The sequence below is a fragment of the Lampris incognitus genome, chromosome 3 (assembly GCF_029633865.1).
Source record: "Lampris incognitus isolate fLamInc1 chromosome 3, fLamInc1.hap2, whole genome shotgun sequence".
NCBI classification, from domain to species: Eukaryota; Metazoa; Chordata; class Actinopteri; order Lampriformes; family Lampridae; genus Lampris; species Lampris incognitus.
In genome coordinates, this window is record NC_079213.1 from 6,117,018 (window position 1) to 6,142,406 (window position 25,389).

Sequence of the window (25,389 nt, forward strand, 5' to 3'; positions counted from 1 at the left end):
CTTAACTCGTTTTATCTTACCTCATCTCATCTTACCTCACCTTAACTCGTTTTATCTTATTTCATCTCATCTTACCTCACCTTAACTCGTTTTATCTTACCTCAACTCATCTTACCTCACCTTAACTCGTTTTATCTTACCTCATCTCATCTTACCTCACCTTAACTCGTTTTATCTTATTTCATCTCATCTTACCTCATCTTAACTGGTTTTATCTTACCTCATCTCATCTTACCTCACCTTGACTCGTTTTATCTTATTTCATCTCATCTTACCTCACCTTAACTCGTTTTATTTTACCTCATCTCATCTTACCTCATCTTGACACGTTTTATCTCACCTCATCTCATCTTACCTCGTTTTATCTTACCTCATCTCATCTTACCTCATCTTGACACGTTTTATCTTATTTCATCTCATCTTACTTCATCTTAACTCGTTTTATCTTATCTCATCTTATCTTACCTCATCTTAACTGGTTTTATCTTATTTCATCTCATCTTACCTCACCTTAACTCGTTTTATCTTACCTCATCTCATCTTACCTCACCTTAACTCGTTTTATCTTACCTCATTTCATCTTACCTCATCTTAACTCGTTTTATCTTATCTCATCTTATCTTACCGCATCTTAACTGGTTTTATCTTATTTCATCTCATCTTACCTCATCTTGACACGTTTTATCTTACCTCATTTCATCTTACCTCATCTTAACTCGTTTTATCTTATTTCATCTCATCTCATCTTACCTCATCTTAACTCGTTTTATCTTATCTCATCTTATCTTACCACATCTTAACTGGTTTTATCTTACCTCATCTCATCTTACCTCATCTCGACACGTTTTATCTTACCTCATCTCATCTTACCTCACCTTAACTCGTTTTATCTTACCTCATCTCATCTTACCTCACCTTAACTCGTTTTATCTTATTTCATCTCATCTTACCTCATCTTGACTCATTTTATCTTACCTCATTTCATCTTACCTCACCTTAACTCGTTTTATCTTACCTCAATCCCACCTCACCTTAACTCGTTTTATCTTATTTCATCTCATCTTACCTCACCTTAACTCGTTTTATCTTATCTCATCTTATCTTATCTCATCTTGACTCGTTTTATCTTACCTCATTTCATCTTACCTCACCTTAACTCGTTTTATCTTACCTCATCTCATCTTACCTCACCTTAACTCGTTTTATCTTATTTCATCTGATCTTACCTCATCTTGACTCGTTTTATCTTACCTCATTTCATCTTACCTCATCTTAACTCGTTTTATCTTATCTCATCTTATCTTACCGCATCTTAACTGGTTTTATCTTATCTCATCTCGTCCTAACTCGTTTTATCTTATCTCATCTCATCTTGTTTTATCTTATCTCATCTCATTTTACCTCATCTTAACTAATTTTATCTTACCTCAACTCATCTCACCTCATCTTAACTCATTTTATCTTATCTCATCTCGTCAACTTGTTTGATCTTATCTCATCTTATCTTACTTCATCTTAACTCGTTTCATCTTATCTCATCTCATCTTATCTTACTTCATCTTAACTCGTTTTATCTTATCTCATCTCATCTTATCTTACCTCATCTTAACTCGTTTGATCTTATCTCATCTCATCTTATCTTTTGAAAAAGAATGACGCAGGTAAAAATGCGTGTGTGTGTGTGTGTGTGTGTGTGTGTGCGTGCACGCGTGCATAAGGGTCAGGCCACATACCTGCGAGGAAGAGTGCATTGGAAGGGCAGGACAGTGAACACACCTCCACCCCTCCAGTCTTGGTGCAGGTCAGCTGGGCGCGCGGCGCTGGCTTCCCATTGGGCAGACACTTCACCGCCTCTGAGAAACACACAGTCATATCACCATGACAACCACCTAGACACCGCACCCCTCAACACACACACACACACACACACACACATATTTATCTATAGTGCTTACCAATACAGTCCTTCTTGTTCCAGTGGAGCTTTTGTCCGGGTGGGCACACACACTCATAGCCGCCCTGGGTGTTCACGCAGCCGTGCTCACAGCTGCCATTACTGATGCTGCACTCGTCAATGTCTGAGGCAAAACCAGAGATCACACATCTAGTCAGACTCTGCGTGTGTGTGTGTGTGTGTGTGTGTGTGTGTGTGTGTGTGTGTGTGTGTGTGTGTGTGTGTGTGTGTGTGTGTGTTTGTTATTCATGGAAAGTGGGCAGTTCTCTCATATCTGGGATTTTTATGATCTACTTGAGGCAACAGGAATGTAGAGATGAGGTCAAGTCAAGTCAAGTCGATTTTATTTGTATAGCCCAATGTCACAAATTACAAATGTGCCTCAGGGGGCCTTACAGCAATACAACATCCTGTCCTTAGATCCTCACAACAGATAAGAAACGAATCCACAAAAAACAAAAAACAAAACACAACCTTTAACAGGGAGAAAAAATAGGCTTGAAAAGTGGGGGAATCGCATCACGTGACAGTCAGGTTTAAAATGACTCTGCACAAGGCAGGAAGTACCTTCAACTCACACGTGGGCTATGCCTTCATATGCACCAGATGCGTTTATGATTCATCAGATTATATGCGCTTATGTTGTGATTCGCTGTGTTGGACTTGAAAGATCCCGGTGTGGATACTGAATTCCTCATCGGTTCTAATGTTGTCTTCGGCGTCATCCATTTCTTCATCCGTCTTTATCATCTATTTTAGGCTCCTTTGAAGCAACACCACTTGAAACTGAGGAATCCGAAACCAGAAAAAAACAGGCATGTGTGATGTCATCGGACGCCGGCGTCGGCAGACGGAGCGTTTCCTTCCTGCTGACAGGACAGCTGCTGGACTGTGCCGCCTCGGTTCTAGTCCACTAAAAGTGACTTCGGGGTATGTGGGAGCACTTTCAACAGCGGCCGTCTGCACGCGCTCAGTCAGCCTTCACGAGGCATCTGTCTCGGCCACCCACACTTATATTCTCTCTCTCGCACATCACCTCTTTCAAACAACCTGCTCTCCTGCCACTGCTGAGTCCGTGCATATGTGTGTATATGTGTGTGTGTGTGTGTGTGTGTGTGTGTGTGTGTGTGTGTGTGTGTGTGTGCGCTGAGGATGTCCATCTTTCTGACTGCCATACGTCACATACTCAATGTGTCCACATGAGGGAGGTTGCGGTACTCACCCCCGCAGTGTGTGAGGCCGTACAGAGTGTAACCCTTATGGCACAAACACTCAAAACTCCCCGGGTAGTTGATGCAGGTGTGGTCGCACGTCCTCTCGAAGGAGCACTCATCAATATCTGAGAGAGAGACAGAGACCGAGAGAGAGAGAGCGAGCGAGAGGAGAGAGAGCGAGAGAGACAGAGAAGAGAGAGAGAGCGACCATGAGGTAGAAAACCAGGACATACCCATATCCGGCTTCCCACCCGCAGACGCGGCCAATTGTGTCTGTAGGGACGCCCGACCAAGCCGGAGGCAAGACGGGGATTCGAACCGACGATCCCCGTGTTGGTAGGCAACAGAATGGACCGCCACACACTTCCATCTCTTGTTCCTGACTGAGAAACCAAGCCTCGATTCTCAGCCCTTTTATCGGCAACAACAAATACGGCGTCATTGTTATCTCGTGGGGGCGCTGCAACCACGACCTCGCCGTATAAGACGTCGTTCAGATCAGGGTGGGTGACATCGAAACGTAGGCCTGCGTGATGTAAACAAAGCGGGAAGTAGGGAGGTGGGCCGTGTAAAGACGTTGTGAGCTCGGTGATTCTCCTACACATGAACACATGGAATGACCGGGTCAACCTGCTGAGGAAGACGCAGAGGGACTCTTCCTCTATGACCTCATCAGGAACGCCTATGACACTTACCTGACATTGGTCAGACTCACTATTACATCACAGTCACTGTGTGTGTGTCTGTGTGTGTGTCTGTGTTTACTTGTAGTTGTCCAGCACCAAATATTATTAGCCTATCAGGAATTGAGGTCGGCATTTCAGGCTCACCTGGTTTATTTCAGCATGTTCCACGGGGCTTTATGGAGGCTAAAAATATGTTGTGTTATAATGGAGTTTGTCATGCGGAGGAAGTTGTTAACGTCTGGATGTTGGCTGGGTAAATACGCCAGGCAGCGGTCCATGAGAGGACTTAGGGATAGCATGCCTGCTGCAAGCTAGCCTTCAGCAACAGCTTACATAAACTAAGATGAACGGCGCACATGTCGCCCACGGCTGCGAGCGAGAATGCAGAGGTAATAAAAAGGGATTAAAAGGTGTTGGTTTTGTGGTTTGGACGATGCCGTGTGTTTACTACCCGCACCCAGATGTGCCCCTCTGCCCATTACTAACCAAGTGGAGTCATGACAGCAATGACTGACTTATCCAACCGCTATCTGTGTTCTCTCTCTCTCTCTCTCTCTCTCTCTCTCTCTCTCTCTCTCTCTCTCTCTCTCTCTCACTCACACACTTACTCACTCACTCTCTCTCTCTTTCTCTCTCTCTCTCACACACTTACTCACTCACTCACTCACTCTCTCTCTTTCTCTCTCTCTCTCTCTTTCTCTCTCACACTCACTCTGTAACACACTCACTCACACACACACTCTCTCTCACACTCATTATCTCTCACACACTCTCTCACACACTCACCCTCTCACACTCCCTCTCTAACACACTCTCACACTCATCCTCTCACTCCCTAACACACTCTCACACACTCACACTCTAACACTCTCCCACACTCATCCTCTCACTCTCTAACACACTCTCACATTCACTCTCACTCACTCTCTTTCACACTCACCCTCTCTCACACTCACTCTCTAACACCCTCTCTCACACTCTCTCACTCACTCTCTAACACCCTCTCTCACACTCTCTCACTCACTCTCTAACACCCTCTCTCACACTCTCTCACTCACTCTCTAACACCCTCTCTCACTCACTCTCTAACACCCTCTCTCACTCACTCTCTTTCACACTCACCCTCTCTCACACTCACTCTCTAACACACTCTCTCACTCACTCTCTTTCACACTCTCTCACTCGCTCTCTTTCACACTCTCTCACTCACTCTCTTTCACACTCACCTTCTCTCACTCTCACTCTCTAACACCCTCTCTCACACTCTCTCACTCACTCTCTTTCACACTCACCCTCTCTCACACTCACTCCCTAACACCCTCTCTCACACTCACTCTCTAACTCACTCTCTAACACACTCACTCTCACCCACTCGCTCTCTCCATTTCTCTCCCTCTTTAAATATTTAGAACAGCAGGAACCTTATGTGGGTACTGCTTCTCATGACACGACGGAGGATGGAAAGGTATCAGCATCTTTCTCTCTCTCTCTCTCTCTCTCTCTCTCTCCTGTCTTTCATTCATTAATTTTCCTACTCTGCCAGTTCTGGCGAATGATCTAACGCCCGCATGTGATGTACAAGCAGGAGCTGTTTTATCTGGGAAGCCTAGCTGGCACAGATGAAACAGAAAATTAAATATTATATCAAGGTTAAAAATGAGGTTCCAGACGACAGGACAGGCCTCGCAGCCAGCTATGTTAGCTGTCATAATATTATTTGGCAGAAAAGAGAGGGAAATTGGCATCGGGCGTTGATGAAAGCAATCAGCAGTGTCACATTAGGGCTGTGGGCCCACCGCCAAAACCAACAGACCCACAGCAGGGCACACTTTTCTGTTCTGCTGGTGCAGAGACAGCAGTGCCTTGGGGCTTTGTTGTTGATAAAAATCATTTTGTGACTGTGTACTCCCGTCTCGCTTGCTGTGACTTGTAACCAGGAATCCACCCTCGGTCGTCCACACACAAGCACAGCTCGCAGAGGAGGTAGGACCTCAGAGGTCCGATAGAGATGTGGGCCGCACACCCAAGCCCGGGTGGTTGGTACCACCGGTACAACGAGCATATCAACGAGCATGCTCATCAAACACAACACTTCGAGGCCATCTCATCTCATCTTCAGCCGCTTCTCCGGGGTCGGGTCGCGGTGGCAGCAAGCGAAGTAGGGGCACTCCAGACGTCCCGCTCCCCAGCAACGCCCTCCACCTCCTCCTGGGGGATCCCAAGAAGTACCCAGGCCAGACTGGACATGTGGTCCCTCCAGCGAGTTCTGGGTCTACCCCGGGGTCTCCTCCCAGTTGGACGTGACCGGAAAACCTTCAAAGGAGGACGCCCAGTAGGCATCCTAATCAGATGCCACCTCAACTGGCTCCTTTCGAGACGAAGGAGCGGCGGCTCTACTCCGAGCTCCCTCCGGATGTCCACGCTCCTCACCCTGTGAGGCTACACTTTGAGGCTAGTCTTGTATAAATCATGTGTGTGTGTGTGTTTCATCACTTGTGCCACCTTAAATGTAGCTTTCCCAGTGAAGCTCAACAAAGCTTATTTGATCTTGCCAATCTCATATCTCAACTCGTCATCATCCATCTAACCGTTTTTGTTTTATCTTATCGTGTCTCGTTTTGTCATTCCATATCTTTTAGATCAATGGCCCGATCAATGATCCAAGCTGTAAAGAGCTTGTAAGCATGGGTGACCAGCATCCCATCGTCAGAGCTCAGCTGCAGGACAGCTGTCCATCACTGACCTTGGCAGGTGCGTTCGTCGGTGAGCAGCTTGTGGCCCTTCTGGCAGCTGCACTCAAACGACCCAACTGTGTTGCGGCAAAAGTGGTCGCAGCCTCCGTTGTTCTCCTGGCACTCATCAATGTCTGGATGGAGAGAGAGAGAGACAGAGAGAGAGAGAGAGAGAGAGAGAGAGAGAGTTTGTGGATACTGGAGTCTATCCCAGCAGGCTTTAAGCCTCCTACAGACAGCGATTCACCAGTCCTATCAGTTTACTGCAGGCCACCCCGTGCGATATGGATCCAATAAACGTGGGTACGACACCAAGTGTGATGTATGTAGACCGCACGATAACGCCTACTGAATCGCAGGCTACCACGCAAGTCCAGAAAAGCATCATCAGCGTGTGCGCCGCATCAGCGTGCGTCATCGACCTACGCCGCTGGTAGAGCAACATGACGCCAAGCAGGAATCGAGTCCTTTCAATGGCTGCCGCAGCTCGTTTTGCTGCTCGTTTTGTCGAATCCGTGGCATTTGGGTCACAGATGCTGACAGTGTGTTTGTTTGTGTGTAGCGCGGCAAAGATTGTGCGTGGCGCTGAGCGGTGCGCCATTTCGTGCTGCCTTTCTACAGGTCAGTTAGCAGATGTAGGTCGTAGCAGCGGTCACACTGTGAGACGGTCACCCTACATTTCTGACACTGTCGGACTTTTGACCCAACTTATCTTCGGTCACAAGACCGCAATACCGGCCGTCTTTGAACCGGTCTCACAGTGCGACGCAGGACCGCCGTTTTTGGAGCCTCGACCGAAGATATCGCCACTTTGGTCACCTTTCACCTGAGGCCGCACAAATCACAGTCTGTAGGAGGCTTTAGACAGACCCTGGACACACACACACACACACACACACACACACACACACACACACACACACACACACACATGCACACACCAGCAGGACAGGTACAAATCACACTACTGGTTAAAAGACCCGTCACCTCTTATTTCGCCTGTTTAAGTCAGTCTTTGTGTATATATGTGAAGGTTGTTGTGTTGTAGTGTTGTTATTCTATGTTAAGTACACTGAGAGAGCACGGAACCAGAGTCAAATTCCATGTTTGTGCAAACCTACGTGATCAATAAACGTGATTCTGATCCTGGTTCTGCTACCTGCTGGTTACGCCACACAGCTGCCGTCCAGAGAGCCGCCTCTCTCTCTCTCGCTAGCAATCTGTCTGAAACGAGCAGGACCCGAGATCACGTTGTCCTCCCACCACTTCTGTCAACACACACACTGAAGCCCTGCAAGTCTTCACCGTCTCTCTTGAGGAAGACCGCCTGGAGACGACGCTGGATTTACTGCTCTTGGCAATTAAGGTAACTGTTTGTTAATAAGGTGGCACCGAGCCCAAAACATCTTTACCGCTCTCTCGCTTCATGTCCTTCCCTCTAGCGCCTAGTCCACATGCACACGGGGAGTTTTGGAAAACGGGGGTTTTTCCTCCCTCGTTCCTGTCCTCACAAGCACTGTTCAAAAAAATCTTCGTCGAAATGTGAATGCGAAAACACACGCTACTCAGGGCAGCACGGTGGTTAGCGCCGTCGCCTCACAGCAGGAAGGTCCTGGGTTCGAGCCCCGGGGTAGTCCAGCCTTGGGGGTCGTCCCGGGTCGTCCTCTGTGTGGAGTTTGCATGTTCTCCCCGTGTCTGCGTGGGTTTCCTCCTGCTGCTCCGGTTTCCTCCCACAGTCCAGACATGTAGGTCAGGTGGATCGGCCGTACTAAATTGTCCCTAGGTGTGTGTGTGTGTATGTGTCTCGGCCCTGTGATGGACTGGCAGCCTGTCCAGGGTGTTTCCCCGCCTGTCGCCCGCTGACTGCCGGGATAGGTTCCAGCATCCCGCCACCCTAATTAGGATAAGCGGCTTGGAAAATGGATGGATGGATGGATGGACATGTTACTCAACACAATGAATGCGCTGTCAAGAACATGTCCAACCAACAGGGGGCGATATAACCCCAACTCCATATTGGCCAATCAGAAACCTGAAAAAAAAAAGAAGCCCCCACAACAAGCCAAAAGCTGTTTTCCCTGTCTGCACGTCAACACTGAAAACAGAGCTTGTGAAAACCTCCACCCTGCAAAGAGTTTTGTAAAAGGTCCGGGTTCGGTGACCTAAAACGCAGTTTGCATGTGGACGAAAGGCCAAAACTCGTAGAAAAAGCTACGTTTTCAAATATACCCCTGTACCTGTGGAGTAGGTATAAAACACACACACGCACACACACGCACACACACACACACACACACACACACACACACACACACACACACACACACACACAAATTGAGTTCTACCACAACCAAGTCTCCATTAAGCCCATACACCCACAAACAAGTGCCTGCTGTGATGGAGGCCTCTCAACTGGCAGACAACAGGGGCCAGTAAAAACACCAAATAAACAAACAAGGTAAAAAAACTCCAGCAGACTCCAAATCTATTCTCAGCCTTCTGGTGGGAAACGCTGTACTGGAATGATGGCCGTTGGACGTTGTTGGGGGTGGGGGGTCTTTACTTCTGAACGCTCCTGATTGGTGTGCTTCAGAGTAATGGGGACTCGGCAGCCCTAGGAGACGTTATGAAGCGTCAACCTGACCGCAGTACAAGCGTGCCGATTTATCACAAACCCTAGACCACGGACCTCGGTCCACATCCGGACCGAACGGCAAGTCATCCGGACCTCGCGTTACGGATGCAACGTGGTACGAAGTGTGACGTTCCTGTTTGCGCGTTGCTGCTGCCGAGTTCACGCATTAACGATGACAGTAACGAGCAGCCTGCCAGGACGCGAGTTTTCGTCAGGGTCGGAGCCAATCAGAGGCCGAGCAGGGCGGGTCTTCGCATAAAATTATAAAAGTAGTAACTTACAACAAAAGTTACAAGTGTGTTGATTAAATGTCATCCCCCCGCCCCTTTTTCGCCCCAATTCTATCCGGCCAATTACCCCAACTCTTCCGAGCCGTCCCAGTTGCTGCTCCACCCCCCTCCCCCCCGATCCGGGGAGGGCTGAAGACTACCACACGCCTCCTCCCATACATGTGGAGGCGCCGGCCGCTTCTTTACACCTGACAGTGAGGAGTTTCGCCAGGGGGCTGTAGCGCGTGGGAGGGTCACGCTATTCCCCCCCCCCCACCCAAACAGGCGCCCCGACCGACCAGAGGAGGCACCAGTGCAGCAACCAGGACACATAACCACATCCGGCTTCCCACCCGCAGACACGGCCACTCGTGTCTGTAGGGACGCCCAACCAAGCCGTAGGTAACACGGGATTTGAACCGGCGATCCCCATGTCGGTAGGCAAATTTTCATTTTTTTCTATACTACTTGCACCACCATGTCATTATGTGATAGCACGTCGCATGTGTGTCCACAGGTGTGTGTGTGGGTGTGTGTGTGTGGGTGTGTGTCTATGGATACATTAGTGTAATGTGGGTTTGAAGGGGCTCAGGCAGGCAGTGTGGGTCTGTCTTTGGAGGTTTAGCTCAGGGCTTGTTCATAGGCAGCACAGTGCCTCATCCCATGATATGCTCGTTACCTGGAACTAATGGTGCCTAGCAGCCTCTGCAGCCATATGGAGAGAGAGAGAGGGAGCGAGAGAGAAGGGGGTGAGAGAGAGAGGGAGCGAGAGAGAAGGGGGGTGAGAGAGAGAGGGGAGCGAGAGAGAAGGGGGGTGAGAGAGAGAGGGAGCGAGAGAGAAGGGGGGTGAGAGAGAGAGGGAGCGAGAGAGAAGGGGGGTGAGAGAGAGAGGGAGCGAGAGAGAAGGGGGGTGAGAGAGCGGGAGACAGAGAGAGAGGGCGAGGGACAGAGCGTGTGCGTGAGAAAATGTGTGTGAGAGAGAGAAAGAGAGAGAGGGAGCAAGAGAGAGAGAAGGGGTGAGAGAGGGAGAGAGAGTGTGTGAGAGAGAGCGTGTGCGTGAGAGTGTGTGAGAGACAGAGAAAGCGAGAGAGGGAGCGAGAGAGAGGGGGGGGGGTGAGAGAGAGGGACAGAGAGATATTTAGAGAAAGAGAAAGAGAGAGAGGAGAGAGAGAGAGAGAGAGAGAGAGAGAGAGAGAGAGAGAGAGAAGGGGGTGAGAGAGGGACAGAGAGATATTTAGAGAGAGAGAGAAAGAGAGAGAGGGAGCGAGAGAGAGAGGGGGGGTGAGAGAGAGGGACAGAGAGATATTTAGAGAAAGAGAGAGAGAGAGAGAAAGAGAGAGAGGGAGCGAGAGAGAGAGAAGGGGGGTGAGAGAGAGGGACAGAGAGATATTTAGAGAAAGAGAAAGAGAGAGAGAGAGAGAAGGGGGGTGAGAGAGAGGGACAGAGAGATATTTAGAGAAAGAGAAAGAAAGAGAGAGAGAGAAAGAGAGAGAGAGAGAGAGAGAGAGAGAGAGAGAGAGAGAGAGAGAGAGAGAGAGAGAGAGAGAGAGAGAGAGAGAGAGAGAGAGAGAGAGAGAGAGACACGCAGACAGGCCGACATAGAGAGCGGCACCGAAGAGAGTTTGGAAAGAAGACTATTCCCGGGATCACTTCCAACTGATTCATGGAATGTTTGGAGGGTTGTCGCTGTTGGTTACAAGGAACACGCTGCCATATAGGAGGGTGAAAGCAAAAGGAGAGACTGTAACGCTGTTGACTCTTTCTCGCACACCTTGTTATTAATATTTCAACAAATTGATATTACACCGTGGCGGCACGGTGGCGCAGTGGTTAGCGCGGTTGCTTCACAGCAAGGAGGTCCTGGGTTCGAGCCCCGGGGTAGTCCAACCTTGGTGGGTCGTCCCGGGTCGCCTCTGTGTGGAGTTTGCATGTTCTCCCCCTGTCTGCGTGGGTTTCTTCCGGGCGCCTCCGGTTTCCTCCCACAGTCAGAGGACATGAAGGTCAGGTGAATTGGCCGTACTACATTGTCCCTAGGTGCGAATGGATGTGTGTGTGTGATGGCCTGGCGGCCTGCCATGGTGTCTCCCCGCCTGCCGCCCAATGACTGCTGGGATAGGCTCCAGCATCCCCGCAGCCCTGAGAGCAGGATAAGCGGTTCGGATAATGGACGGACGGATGGACAATTCGCCTGACCTACATGTCTTTGGACTGTGGGACGAAACCGGAGCCCCCGGAGGGAACCCACGCAGACGCAGGGAGAACATGCAAACTCCACACAGAGGACGACCCGGGACGACCCACCAAGGTGGGACTATCTCGGGGCTCGAACCCAGGACCTTCTTGCTGTGAGGCGACCGCGCCAACCACTGTGCCACCGTGTCGCCCCACTTTTAGCCTATGAGATTAAAATGTTTCTAGTGTGGGTACTGTCTTACAGGTCGCTACTCATTTTGACCCTATCTGTTTCGGTCTCATAAGTGAACATCAGCCTTTTGGCAGCCGAGTTAGGCCATGCATAAAGAGTATTCACAAATAGGATTTTGACTTTGGGCGGCACGGTGGCACAGTGGTTAGCACGGTCGCCTCACAGCAAGAAGGTCCTGGGTTCGAGCCCCAGAGTAGTCCACCCTTGGGGGGGGTCGTCCCGGGTCATCTTCTGTGTGGAGTTTGCATGTTCTCCCCGTGTCTGCATGTGCTCCGGTTTCCTCCGACAGTCCAAAGACATGTAGGTCAGGTGAATCGGCCGTACTAAATTGTCCCTATGTGTGAATGTGTGCATGTGCGTCGGTCCTGTGATGGACTGGTGGCCTGTCCAGGGTGTCTCCCTGCCTACCGCCAAGTGACTGAGTAAGGACAAGCCTGAGTAAGACAAGCCGTTTGGCTAATCGATGAATGAATGAATCCTATATGAACAGACTGGACACTATTGCAGAGGAAAACGGCAACTTTGAATGGTTACCATGGAGATGCAGAAAGCAGTTTCTCAACCAAGATGGTGGATGGTCCAAGTGACCATAATTCAGCAGCCTTTCAAATGTGTGTTTGTTGTACCAGGCTTTGTTTTGGAATAAATGTCCACTCAATATGTACAGCTGAAGGTCAGTACATTACTGCCCTTCACTCATAATGCAGAAAATGGTGACTTTGCGCGGTTACCATGGAGCTATAGCGTAGGTCACGTGAGCCACACCCACTTGCCGTTATTTCTGCGGTTGACCGAGTTGTCGTTGGCGTCTCTCGTGTCTGAGGACCCATTCCTAGGGATTAAGGTGTGTGTGCTTGAAACAAGGTGGCTTGACAGCCCAAGGTGACAACAGAAGAGATGGGAACAGCGTGAACAGGGGATAGTAGGGGATGGACCCGTTCCTGCGGCTCTCTGTTCTCGGTGGTTTTCTGCGGCGGCGCTTTTCTTCCGCATGCGCTCGTTTGTCAGTTTCGGCCTTGATGGAACCAGCCAGCCAGGCAGGCAGCTCTCCAGTGTTTCCGACTTTCCGCTACTTTTGCCCACTTCTTAGGGTCGATGTTGAAGGAAGGTGACCAGCGTTCCCTTGATACAGTCCTTGTAGTGTTTTTTGGGAGCTCATCTTTTTGTTTGACCTTCAGTCAGTTCAGAGTATAGGATTTGTTTCGGGAGTCTGTCGTCTGGCATCCTCTGGATGCGGCCAAGCCACCGCAGCTGGTGACGTTCAATTGTCGTCTCGATGGAAAGGAGATCGGCTCTTTCGAGAACTTGATTGTTGGTGACCCGTTCTTGCCAGTGACTGCCGGTGATTCAAAACCTTCAACAAACGTTTGTTCTAGCTTATCGCCGCTCCTTCTCTTCCTTCACTCTCCAGCTCGCTCGACCAAAGCTGCTTTCCATCGCTGTCTGATCTGAGTCAACCGTGTGCATGTGTTCCACTTTTGGTTGCGCCATGGTTGACACACTTCCTTTGTACCTTAAACTGAGCCTTCATTTCCCCATGAGATCATACCCGGTGGCAGAGAGAATTATATAGTGAAAGCGAACCAGTCGAAACACTGATGGTGTCATTATTCTATAGCCATCACACTGTGCAATCAACATGTACTTCATAGGGGCGTCCGGGAGGCGTGGCGGTCTATTCCGTTGCCTACCAACACGGGGATCACCGGTTCAAATCCCCGTGTTACCTCCGGCTTGGTCGGGCGTCCCTACAGACACAATTGGCCGTGTCTGCGGGTGGGAAGCCGGATGTGGGTACATGTCCTGGTCGCTGCACTAGCGCCTCCTCTGGTCGGTCGGGGTGCCTGTTCAGGTGGGACGGGGAACTGGGGGGAATAGCGTGATCCTCCCACGTGCTACGTCCCCCTGTTGAAACTCCACACTGTCAGGTGAAAGGAAGAGGCTGGCGACTCCACATGTGATCGGAGGAGGCATGTGGCAACCTGCACCCCTCCCCGGATCAGCAGAGGGGATGGAGCAGCGACCAGGACGGCTCCAAAGAGTGGGGTAATTGGCCAGATACAATTGAGGAGGGGGGGGGGATCCACAAAAAGAAAAATTACTTCATAATGATCAGCTAAAGCAAAAAAAAAAGTTGTCTACTGCCGTTTGGTTTGAGTTTTTGCACATTGCTGTTGTAAGATTCCCAAGAATGAACATAACACTCAATAAAATCTTCTTTGTGCTAGGAAAAAAAGCAAGTAAACGACTGTATTAGTTTCACTATCACCTAATTCTAAAGTCAGAGACTATAAATTATAAAAACCTCGGTCTAAACTCATAGATGAGAAATGTGCAGCACCGCTGTCAAGAGGAGGGTCAACAGGAAGTGGAAGGAGGAAAAGGAGGTCTGGAAGCTGTGAAAACTCCATTTTTTACAGAGCGAGGCATCTCCCTGTGCTCGTGGCCAATACAGTTCAATTAAAGCTCAGACACATGGCGAGATATGAACCCATATAAAACAAGCAGAAACCTCAGCGGCTGTTTTTCCATAGACGCTTCCCCGCCTTGACTCCATTCTCTCCCTCCGTGTCCTCAGCGAGCTTCTCTTGACTGAATGAACTCCTCATCTAAATATGGAAGCCAGACAGGAATTTGCAACGAGCTGGCCACGTGCCGCGCTGCGCCCCGGCACAACGTAGTAAATATGTCCCGAGGTGCCCTGTCAGTAGCCTTTTAAAGGGATTGTCCCTCCATCTGGCTCGGCTAAAAAGGGATTTCCCTGCAGCGGACGGAGGGCGTGCAGTCAAGAAGGAGGCTTTGGGGTCTTTATAAGGAAAAGGTGACGGGTAGGACAGTTGGCCTGTTGTCCCGGCGTGATGACGTCATGTAAAGGTGATCCAAATGAACAATGCCTCCTTCACAATTTGTGTTTTTCGTGTGCTTCTGACACTCCATCTACCCCAGCTGTTAGTTGGACATGCTACCTTGACATTCAACCGCCTGTTGAGGAGGCGCACTACTCACTTTTCCATCTGACGCTGGTATACATTTCAGGCGAACGGCGGCATGTTGCAAAATAAATCATGCAGATTAAAGCACGTTTCCATCTGATGTATCAAACTTGGGGGTCGAAACCAATAATCACGCTGAACTTTATGTGACAAAAACCTCGAAGAGGGCATAATAAGACGTTCCGCGGCATTTCTCTCTTTTGCAAATGAACACAGAATACAGTTTTTCTATGGTTTCATACCTGCAACGAGTTGGTGATTTTAGTGCACAACACATTTTGGTGGCTTGAGAGTTGAGGTACACCTAAACACATGCAGCTCAAAACACATCTACAGACAAGCACGCATGCATGGACACACACACACACACACACACAGGAATGCACACCCGCGTAAACAAACAGCCGTCCGTCAGCCCCGTTGTTTTACACCCTTTCTGCCCCCGCTGTCTGCATTCTAATGCCGACGTTACACACTGGACCCCCCCCACCCCCCACCCCTCGGGTGTCTACCCTGCCCAAGTCTTTCCCAGCGCAGACGGGGAGGGAGAGCTCCGTAATTATTCTGGAAGGCGCAAACACTGGCAGAACCACCGCCATCTATCTACCCACGCTTAATGGCCACTCGGGGGTTGGCTGAGCCTAATAACCGGGTATATAATTACCTTTAATGGACCTTAAATAAGCTTTGAGCTTAAGTAAATACATTAGGCCTCCGCACATCTTGAAATGATAAACTGTGCGCAGGCTGGTAAATTAGAAAGAGAGAGATAGGGGGGGGGGGGGGCAAGAGAAAGAAAGAGGGAGGGGGAGGAAAGATAAATGCGTGTCGAGGGAGTTAGCGAGAGGAGACAGAAAGCGAGACGAGAGGTTTGGCACTTGAGATAAGGAGCGGTGCTTGAGAATGACAGCATACGTAGCGGTGGCTACTGTAAAAGTAAAACCTTCACGGGGTCCTCCACCATCTATCCTGCATTAAGAGTGCAAACTAACAACTCTACGCTAGAAGTTACAGTTCCTCTCTTCTGAATGGGTATCTCATTTAGGTAACGTCACCAATTTAGCTTATTTTTGCGCAACTGCAATGCAACGGGGCGGCACGATGGCGCAGTAGTTAGTGCGGTCGCCTCACAGCAAGAAGGTTCTGGGTTCAAACTCCAGGGTAGTCCAACCTTGGGGGTCGTCCTCTGTGCGAAGTTTCCATGTTCTCCTCTCGTGGATGCGTGGGTTTCCTCCCAGTCCAAAGACAAGTAGGTCAGGTGAATCGGCCGTACGGAATTGTCCCTGTGTGCGTGTCGGCCCCTGGGATGGCCTGGCGGCCTGTCCAAGGTGTCTCCCCACCTGCCGCCCAATGACTGCTGAGATAGGCTCCAGCATCCCGTGACCCGAATCCAGATAAGCGGCTTGGATAACGGATGGATGGAAGTTACAGCGTGCAGCCCGTGCAGTTACCGTGATGTAAAGCAACACCCTGGTGTGTCTCGACCAGCCGACCGCAGCGCCTCCATCACTTCTTGTAATTTCAAGTGGCTGGAAAGAGAGAAACGCCTGGATTTTCGCAACCACCTTCCTTTTCGGAGAGGGAGCATCCATCTTGCATTCACGGTGCCAAATAATTCATCTTTGAACTCTACGAAGAGGGACTAAATGAAACAAAAATGCGACGGAAAACTCTAATGTTTCAACCAAACAAGCTACCAGACCGCTCCTTGGAAAGTCCAGCAGCGTCAAAAGAGAGCAAAACCTGATATTTTCCAAACAATTCCAAGATCCAGGGGTGCAGCACAAATTTACAAGGATCTCCGAGCGGGGATTTCGACAACGTTTGTACAAACAGAGGGGGAAATAAAGAGTAGCGGCGCACAATGAGAAAATACGGTGGGGAATAAAATGTGTGTGTTCACATTAACGGCGGTTACAGTACATCTGGGTTAGCAGGGGCCTCTGGCTGTCTCGTCCTAATGAGGGCACGGCTAATTAAGGCTCCACATAGAAAAACATACACTGAGATGATGGATTGATACACGCAAAGGTGGAATCATACCGAGGATTTCTTCCTTCCCCCCCAGCCTTTGCTTCTGTTCATCTCGCCCACAGAGATGCATGCACACACACACAAACGTGTAACAACATAGGTATATTCATTTGCATGCACAAGCACCAATGCGTGCACAGAACGACACACACACACATATATATATATATACACACATGTAAGTGGATAAACATACACAGGTACCCTCACACACGCACAACACGTCTATCTCCCTCTCCCTCTCCTGCTTGTATCAACTTCCTGTACACCAGTCGGCCTCTCAGAGTGAGGTCATTGTTTCATAGCTATATTTGGCTCTCACCACAAAAGGGTACATGTGTGCATGCATGCATGCATGTGCACACACACACACACACACTTTGATGCACCATCTCCCAGGATCCATCTGTGACATTTACCCGCTAGAAGATCAATACGGGGCTCGGCCCTTCAGTCAATACTTCCCTCCTGTGCCAAGCGCTCTGCCTTTCTCTGAATTCCGCAGCCCATTACAACACCATCAGAATCGGTTACAGTTGCCAGCCAGCCCACTTGCATCGCTCACCAGTTTGACTGTCTGTCTACTGGCTGGCTGGTTATCTGACTTTCTCTCTGACTGTCTGCTGCATAGAATTTGCACTGTATTTCTACTGAGTTTCGTTTCAAAGGTGCACAGCCACATTGTTAAAAATGTAGCACCCACTCCGACAACTCTGCTGCTGGTACAACGTAAAACATATCACAGAGCAATATAACTGCAAATTCAGAAATAAACAATAGATATACAGGAGCAATCAGGTGGCGTGGCGGTCTATTCTGTTTCCTACCAACATGGGGATTGCCGGGGATCCCTGTGTTATCTCGGGTTTGGTCAGGCGTCCCTACAGACACAATTGGCTGAGTTGGCAGGTGGGAAGCCAGATGTGGTTACGTGTCCTGGTCGCTGCACTAGCGTCTCCGCCAGTCGGTTGGGGCACCTGTTCGGGGGGAGGGGGAACTGGGGGGAATAGCGTGATCCTCCCACGTGCTACCCCTGGTCAAACTCCTCACTGTCAGGTGAAAAGAAGCAGCTGGCCACTCCACATGTATCGGAGGAGGCATGTGGTAGTCTGCAGCCCTCCCCGGATTGGCAGAGGGGGTGGAGCAGCGACCGGGACGGCTCAAAGAGTGGGGTAATTGGCTGGGTACAATTGGGGAGCAAAAAAAAAAGGGGGGGGGATCCCAAAAAAAAGAAAAAAATATATACATTTAAACAGATACAGAGGTTCAGACCACCTTTCCTGCCCTCAGGGTTGTAGGATGCTGGAGCCTATCCCAGCAGTCATTGGGCAGCAGGCAGGGAGACACCCTGGACAGGCCGCCAGACCGTCACAGGGCCAGCATCCCCGCGACCCTGAGAGCAGGATAAGTGGTCTGGATAATGGATGGACGGATGGATATACAGAGGTTACATGCTGACCACAAAGAACAGCAGTAAAAGCAACCAGAATTGCAGGCTATTTAAACATGAAAAATGTGACGTAGTAAAATAAATATACACTAAATATTATATGATGTTAAATAGGATACGTAAAATTACATGAAAATACATGAAAATGTTAATGGTGAGGACCCTAAAGATATGAGATTGCAGCATATTTGCATGTCTCTACATTCATAAAGTTTCTTAATGAAAAGTCTCATACAAACACTTGTGCTTGGCTTGGAGACCCGGGGCTAAATGAGACAGGCAGGCTAACATCTTTCTGGGCCAAGTGAAATAGCGGGTCTGCCTCCGAGCCTGCTTTCTCCGTTTTCCTTCGGGCGGCATTAAGAAGGCCACTGTTCAAAGAGAGTAACCCAAAACTGGAGGAGACTCGGGGCTTGTCGCTGAACGAGACCACACAAACCTGCTTGATCTCATTACACAGTCGAAACAAACACTAACGCTAAATGCTAATGAGCACAGGGTAGATGAACTTTGACCCCCTTCTCCACTGAACCTTGCATTGTGGGGGTCAAACGCAGGGTCACCTAGCGGGGCAGTGTTACATAAGACGTATATCTGTTCATCTATCTATCTATCCATCTATCAGTCTTTCTCAGAACTCTTTACTGCCAGTATGCAGAGCATACTAGAATTCATCTTGGCCTCGTGTTGAAAGTTGACTGTGAAACATAGGACACTAACACGATATACACTGATAAGCCAAAACATTATGACCACCTGCCTAACATGCTGTTGGTCCTCCGTGTGCCGCCAACACAGCACAAACCAACCGAGGAAGGTGTTCTGTGGTATCCGGCTCCAAACATTACTAGCAGATCCTTCAAGTCCTGTAAGTCACAAGGTGGAGCTGCCATGGATCGGACTTGTCGGTCAAGCACATCCCACAATTGCTCAATCGGATTGAAATCTGGAGATTTTGGAGGCCAGGGCAACACCTTCAACATATGATCATGTTCCTCAAACCATTGCTGAACAATGTGTGCAGTGTGGCAGGGCACGTTATCCTGCTGAAAGAGGACACTGCCATCAGGGAATACCATTGCCATGAAGGGGTGTACCTGGTCTGCAACGATCTTTAGGTAGGTGGCATGTGTCAAATTGACTTCCACATGAATGTCCACACACAGGGTTTCCCAGCAGAACATTGTCCAGAGCATCACACTCCCTCCACCAGCTTGTTGTCTTCCGACGGCGCATCCTGGTGCCGTCACTTCCCCAGGTCAACGGTGCACATGTACATGAGCTTAAAGAAAACGGGAATCATCGGACCAGACGACCTTCTTCCACTGCTCTAAGGCCCAGTTCTGACACTCACATGCCCATTAAGATAAGATATAAGATCAACTTTTTATTAATCCCCATGGGGAAATTCATCTTCTGCATTTAAACCATCCTAGCCGTGTAGCTAGGAGCAGTGGGCAGCCGCAGTGCAGTGCCCGGGGACCAACTCCAGTTCTTCCTTCCTACTGCCTTGGCCAGAGGCACAGACAGGAGTATTAACCTTAACATACATGTCTTTGGAGGCATTTTCGATGGTGGACAGGGGTCAACATGGATACTGTGACCAGTCTGCAGCTACACAGCCCCATACGTAGCAGGGTGCGGTGCACTGTGTTGTGACACATTTCTTCCATAGCCATCATTAAAATGATCTGTGACTTGTGCCACAGTAGACCTTCTGTCGGTTCAGACCAGATGGGATAGCCCTAATTTTCCTTGGGCATCCAACGCCTTGTCGGCGGTTTGTGCTTTGTCCCTCCCCGGACCACTGTCGGTAGATACTCATCACTGCTGAGTGGGAGCACTCCACAAGTCATGCCGTTTCAGAGATGCTCTGACCCAGTCATCTGGCCATAACAATTTGGCCCTTAGTGCATCCGGGTGGCGTGGCAGTCTATTCCGCTGCCTACCAACATGGGGATCGCCGGATCGAGTCCCTGTGTTACCTCCGGCTTGGCTGGGTGTCCCTACAGACACAACTGGCCGTGTCTGCGGGTGGGACGCTGGATGTAGGTATGTGTCCTGGTCGCTGCACTAGCACCTCCTCTGGCCAGTTGGGGCGCCTGTTTGGGGGGGGGGGGCATAGTGTGATCCCTCCCACGTGCTATGTCCCCCTGGTGAAACTCCTCACTGTCAGGTAAAAAGTGGCTGGTGACTCACATGTATCGGAGGAGGCATGTGGTGGTCTGCAGCCCTCCCCGGATCAGCAGAGGGGGTGAAGCAGTGACCGGGATGGCTCGGAAGAGTGGGGTAATTGGCCAGATACAATTGGGGAGAAAAGGGGGGAAACCCCCGCCCCCCCCCCAAAAAAAACGAAACAGAACAATCTGGCCCTTGTCAGTCGCTCGGGTCTTTACTCCTGCCCACTTCTCCTGCATCCAACACATGACCTACGAGAACGGATTGCTCGCTTCCCATCTAATCTTCCCAGAGCTTGACATGTGCCCTTGTTGGGAGATGATCGTTATTCAGTTCAGCTGCGCGTGGTCACAATGTTTTGGCTCATCCGTGTACAATACATAACAATGTAAAATATACAACACAATATGACAACACAGTGCAAGCAATTAAAAACTGACAGGACAGCAACAAAGTAAAGACACAAGCAATGTGAAAAAACCACCACGGTGCAAAAGAAGAAGTCTGTTTCTGTCCTTGAAAGAAGAGGACGAGGAGAAGCGGGGACGGAAACGAAGATCTTCCAAGAACATGAGGTGAAACAACCCGAGTAAAGTTATACAAGTCCTGTTTTTGTCAAACCGCAGACCATATTCAGCGGGGGATGAAGTTTTGCTTCGAGGAATGTACCTCCACTCCTTCCTCCAAGCTCCTGGGGAGGCGCGGTGGGGAGAAGCTGTGTAGCTTCACCAAATATTTGCAGTAAAAAGCAATTAAACGGAATACGTTTGCGAAACCCGAACCTCCGCAAATAATTGCGAGCGCAGGGCAGGGGTTTCTAGTTTTCATACGGAGCGCTGGTTTTCCCCGCCGTCTGCTGCCGGCGGGACGGGTGGACGTAAGGCCGGGAGGCAGCGTATATTTATCAGGGAGTCAAACAACCCCGGTGGTATTTATTTTGCTACCCGTAAGGCTCAACTCTGTCAAATAACAAATGCCCCGTGGACGCGCCGAGGCCAAAGGAAACTCGGCGTTTTAAACAAGGATAACAGCCGCTGATCCGAGCTGCTGATCCGGGCCGGAGTCTGGGCAGGAGCCGGGCCTGACGAACGCGGTGCAGTCATGTGAGGTGACGGTGACTGACGTGTTATAACAAGATTAGCGCGCAACACGACAGGAAAACACAGAAAGCCGGGAAACGAGCCAGACCGATAACCCCAGCATGAGATGTCACGGTGAGCGCGGAGCGAGGCTATCGGGTTTTGGGTACGGGACGCTTTGGAGGCACGGGGGGACTCCGCAGCGGAGCGGCTGTAATAGAAGCCAGGCCCGTTTCGTGCTGCTTGTGTCAGCTGTGTGATGCTCCTGTCAGGCGGGCTGACATATTTACTAGCTGTTGTGTGATGGAGAGTTTTCCTCAACAAACGCTTCCTTCGTGTAATCCTGTTGTGGGTTTTTTTTATGAGACGCTTTTAATGTCACACCGATGTCACGTCCCAGACTGACCAGATCGTGTGTGTGTGTGTGTGTGTGTGTGTGTGTGTTTTATGTGTTTGTGTGAAAGGGTTTATTGTTACACGGTTCATTACAAAACTATTAGTGTTCCGGTCACTGGATGCCATGGTGTCACTGTCTCAGACCGACTACTGGAGATTGGGAAAGGGTGTGTACGTGTGTATGTGTGCGCACATGCACACGTGTGTGACTGTGTGTGTGTGTGTGTGTGTGTGTGTGTGTGTGTGTGTGTCTGAGCATATATATGCACATGTACTCAGGCCTCTCTGGTAAAGGAGGAATGCAGGCCAGTGGGAACGTGTCTCAGGTGCCCACACACACAGCTAACTGTACAACACAACCACCGGCACATGCACGCACACACACACACACATACATTGAAAGACAGGTGCATGCACACACACACACACACACACGCACACACACACACACACAATGACACTTTTTGCACATAGATGCACACTGTGACACAAATGACACTACATCTAATGACAACACACAATATCACACCAATGCACACTAAAATACAATAATCCACCCACAGAAAACACACATGCCCAAGCGCACACACACACACACACACACACACACACACACACACACACACACATAACTCATGCACCCTTCAATGTGTACCTTCTAATCAAACATCTGGAAACTGTTCACAATGACTTTTTTCCTCTTTCCTCTCTCTCTCTCTCCCCCTCTCTCTCCCCCTCTCTCCCTCTCCTGTCTCCCTCTCCTCCCCCTCCCTCGCGTCGCAGTGTCCGCGGCGTCTGAAGAGGACCAGTCCGTGACAGGGGCGCTTCAGACGCTCGCGTGTCTGTCATCGTGAGGGGGCAAGAAAACGTCTCGTCTGTCAGCTCCAGATGGAAGGCCCTTCATCAGACCGGTGGCTTCAAACCTGCCCCGCGGACAGACACGACCGGGCACGTCCCGTGGGGTCTGGCGTGCACGCACACACACACACACACACACACACACACACACACACTGCAGAGGAAGAGAGTGAGAGAGAGGGAATGAAAGAAAGAGAAAGGGAGGCGTTGAGAGAGGCGTCTGTCTTTATCAAGCGATTTAGTGGCACATTAGATAAGACCACCTCACATTAGACGAGACCACCTCACATTAGATGAGACCACCTCGTGGCGAGGCTCCTAACTCGCCGCTAACTGCCGTGTTCAGCAAGCCACAAAGTGCTGCCTCTAATCCCTGTCTGAGCGCCGCAACGTGCGGCTAACTGCGCTGCAACAACACATGCCGCTGGAGTCCACACGAGGCAGACTGGGACACGTGCATATACATCTATACATGCAACCACACACACACACACACACACATCAGCTTGCGATATTGACGACCTAACTCGCAGACAGCTGGGCTAACCTGTGTGTGCCGTTGCCTTGGTTACAGGAGATCCACGTGTCATTCGGGGCTGCTCGGCAACAAGATGGGGACAGGAGAGTTTGTCGATCGAGGAAGCGCGCAACGGCGGTAAAGTCTGACCATACCATGGAGTGTCTGGATCGATGAGGTTCTCATCCGCTGGGGATCGTGGTCTGGCTGGATTAGAGGGAACACAGCCAGGCAGCACATGGAGCACAGCAGCACCTTCTGTTTAGTACCCACTGCAGAATGAGCCTCCATCTGTGTGTGTGTGTGTGTGTGTGTGTTTGGAAAAGTTCTTGCATTTACACAGATGTTTGTGTTTCCATGTGTATACATGGTATACGTGTATAACAATAACAATTATAATAATAATGTCTACAGAAGTTCAACCCCTCCTCCACATGGCACGGACCGGGCAACGCAAGTATGGCAAGCCAGCAATACAAGCGGCCAAAGGGGCTCTGACAATTAAACACAATGATGCAATTACGACTAACTAAATCACCATACCGCATAGGTCGTCGCACGGGTCAAAAAGGACTGCGATCCCCAGCGAGGAACCAGGCTGGGATCGAAAAGTCTGCTACTGGAACAAACTTTACCCACCAAATACTAGAGGAACACCACACCGAGGACACTCCTCACAGAGGCCCTCTATGTACAACAACTACAAACCCAACAAAAAGAACAAGATAGAATTGGTTTAGGGAAGAGTATAACGATGTCATGGAAGCAGTCTACACTGCTTCACTAAACCCGACAGTAACGTCAACGACCAAAGCTGCCTACAACATCTGGCGAGAAAAACACCTCACGGACAGATTGAATCTGGATGCCAACAAACTCTCCAATGTCAGGCACGACATCATTAAAAACCAAAGACTAACAGACCTGGAACTTGAAAACATACGAGAAAAGATCAGAGAGCATCCCCAACACGAGCATCGAGGAGCTAAATATCAACAAACCAGACGAGACAGCAGCAACTGGTGAAGAGGAAGAAGAACAAACAGAAACCACCATCAACCACCAAGTAGAGGCAGCCCAGGAGAAATACAACGAGAGAGAAGCAGAGATGACAGCAAGTATCCGGCAGAGATGGGAAACCCTAAAAGAAATTCCTATCGAAGAACGACTAATAATCCCAAAGATCAAGAAAGACCACCACTCCAAAGAAGCCATCAGACTCGCCAACGAAGCCATCCAAAACATCAAGGGCGAGATGACAAGACCGTTGAACCTAACAGAACTCAACCAGCACGTATATGCAGTCGCTTCAGCCATATCAGACACAGTAGGAAAAAGACCAAGACAACAACAGAAACAGAAGAGAAAACAATCAGTTTGGAAGGGGAAAATTAAGATGGAGATTAGGAAACTATGGAGACAACTATCACTCCTGAGTGAAGTCGAGAAAAACTCCAACATCAAAGAGAGAAAAAGGAAACAACTGGAACGAAAGCTCAACATCAAACAAGAATGATATACCGATAGTCAAAGAGATACTAAAACAACAGATTCAAGCAAAGGCACAGAGACTCGGCAAGAGGAGCAAGTTCTTTTGGCAAAACAAGCTCTTAAAAGAAGATGTCAAAAAATTCTATCGTGAGCTGAGCAAGAAGAAGATAGACATCAACGAACCACCTACCATCAAAGAAGTCGAGGAGTTCTGGAGTAAGATCTGGGAGCTACATGGATCCAGCAACAACAGGGTCAATGCAACCATATACAGCACCAAGAATGGTCTGACATCAACACCACTGAGACCACTGCTGCCATCAGCAAGACCAACAACTGGAAGGCACCAGGGATAGACAGAATTGCCAACTTCGGGATCAAGAACCTGCCCAGCATCCACAAAGACCTCACATGGGTCTACAATGATATCATCAAGAATCCAAAGAAATGTCCCAAATGGCTCACATGGGGAACCACG

At 49.5% G+C, this 25,389-nt stretch overlaps 1 protein-coding gene across 1 annotated transcript in view; it reads right to left on the reverse strand.

The window, feature by feature from the left end:
* The window catches only part of scube1 (signal peptide, CUB domain, EGF-like 1), a 130,765-nt gene that overhangs the window by 12,093 nt on the left and 93,283 nt on the right, over positions 1–25,389 (reverse strand). The window contains exons 8-11 of the mRNA XM_056275832.1: positions 6,598–6,720; positions 3,177–3,293; positions 1,956–2,078; positions 1,734–1,853 (exon numbers count right to left, since the gene is read on the reverse strand). Coding sequence (XP_056131807.1) covers positions 1,734–1,853; positions 1,956–2,078; positions 3,177–3,293; positions 6,598–6,720 — 483 coding nt within the window. The remainder of the gene's footprint in view (positions 1–1,733; positions 1,854–1,955; positions 2,079–3,176; positions 3,294–6,597; positions 6,721–25,389) is intronic.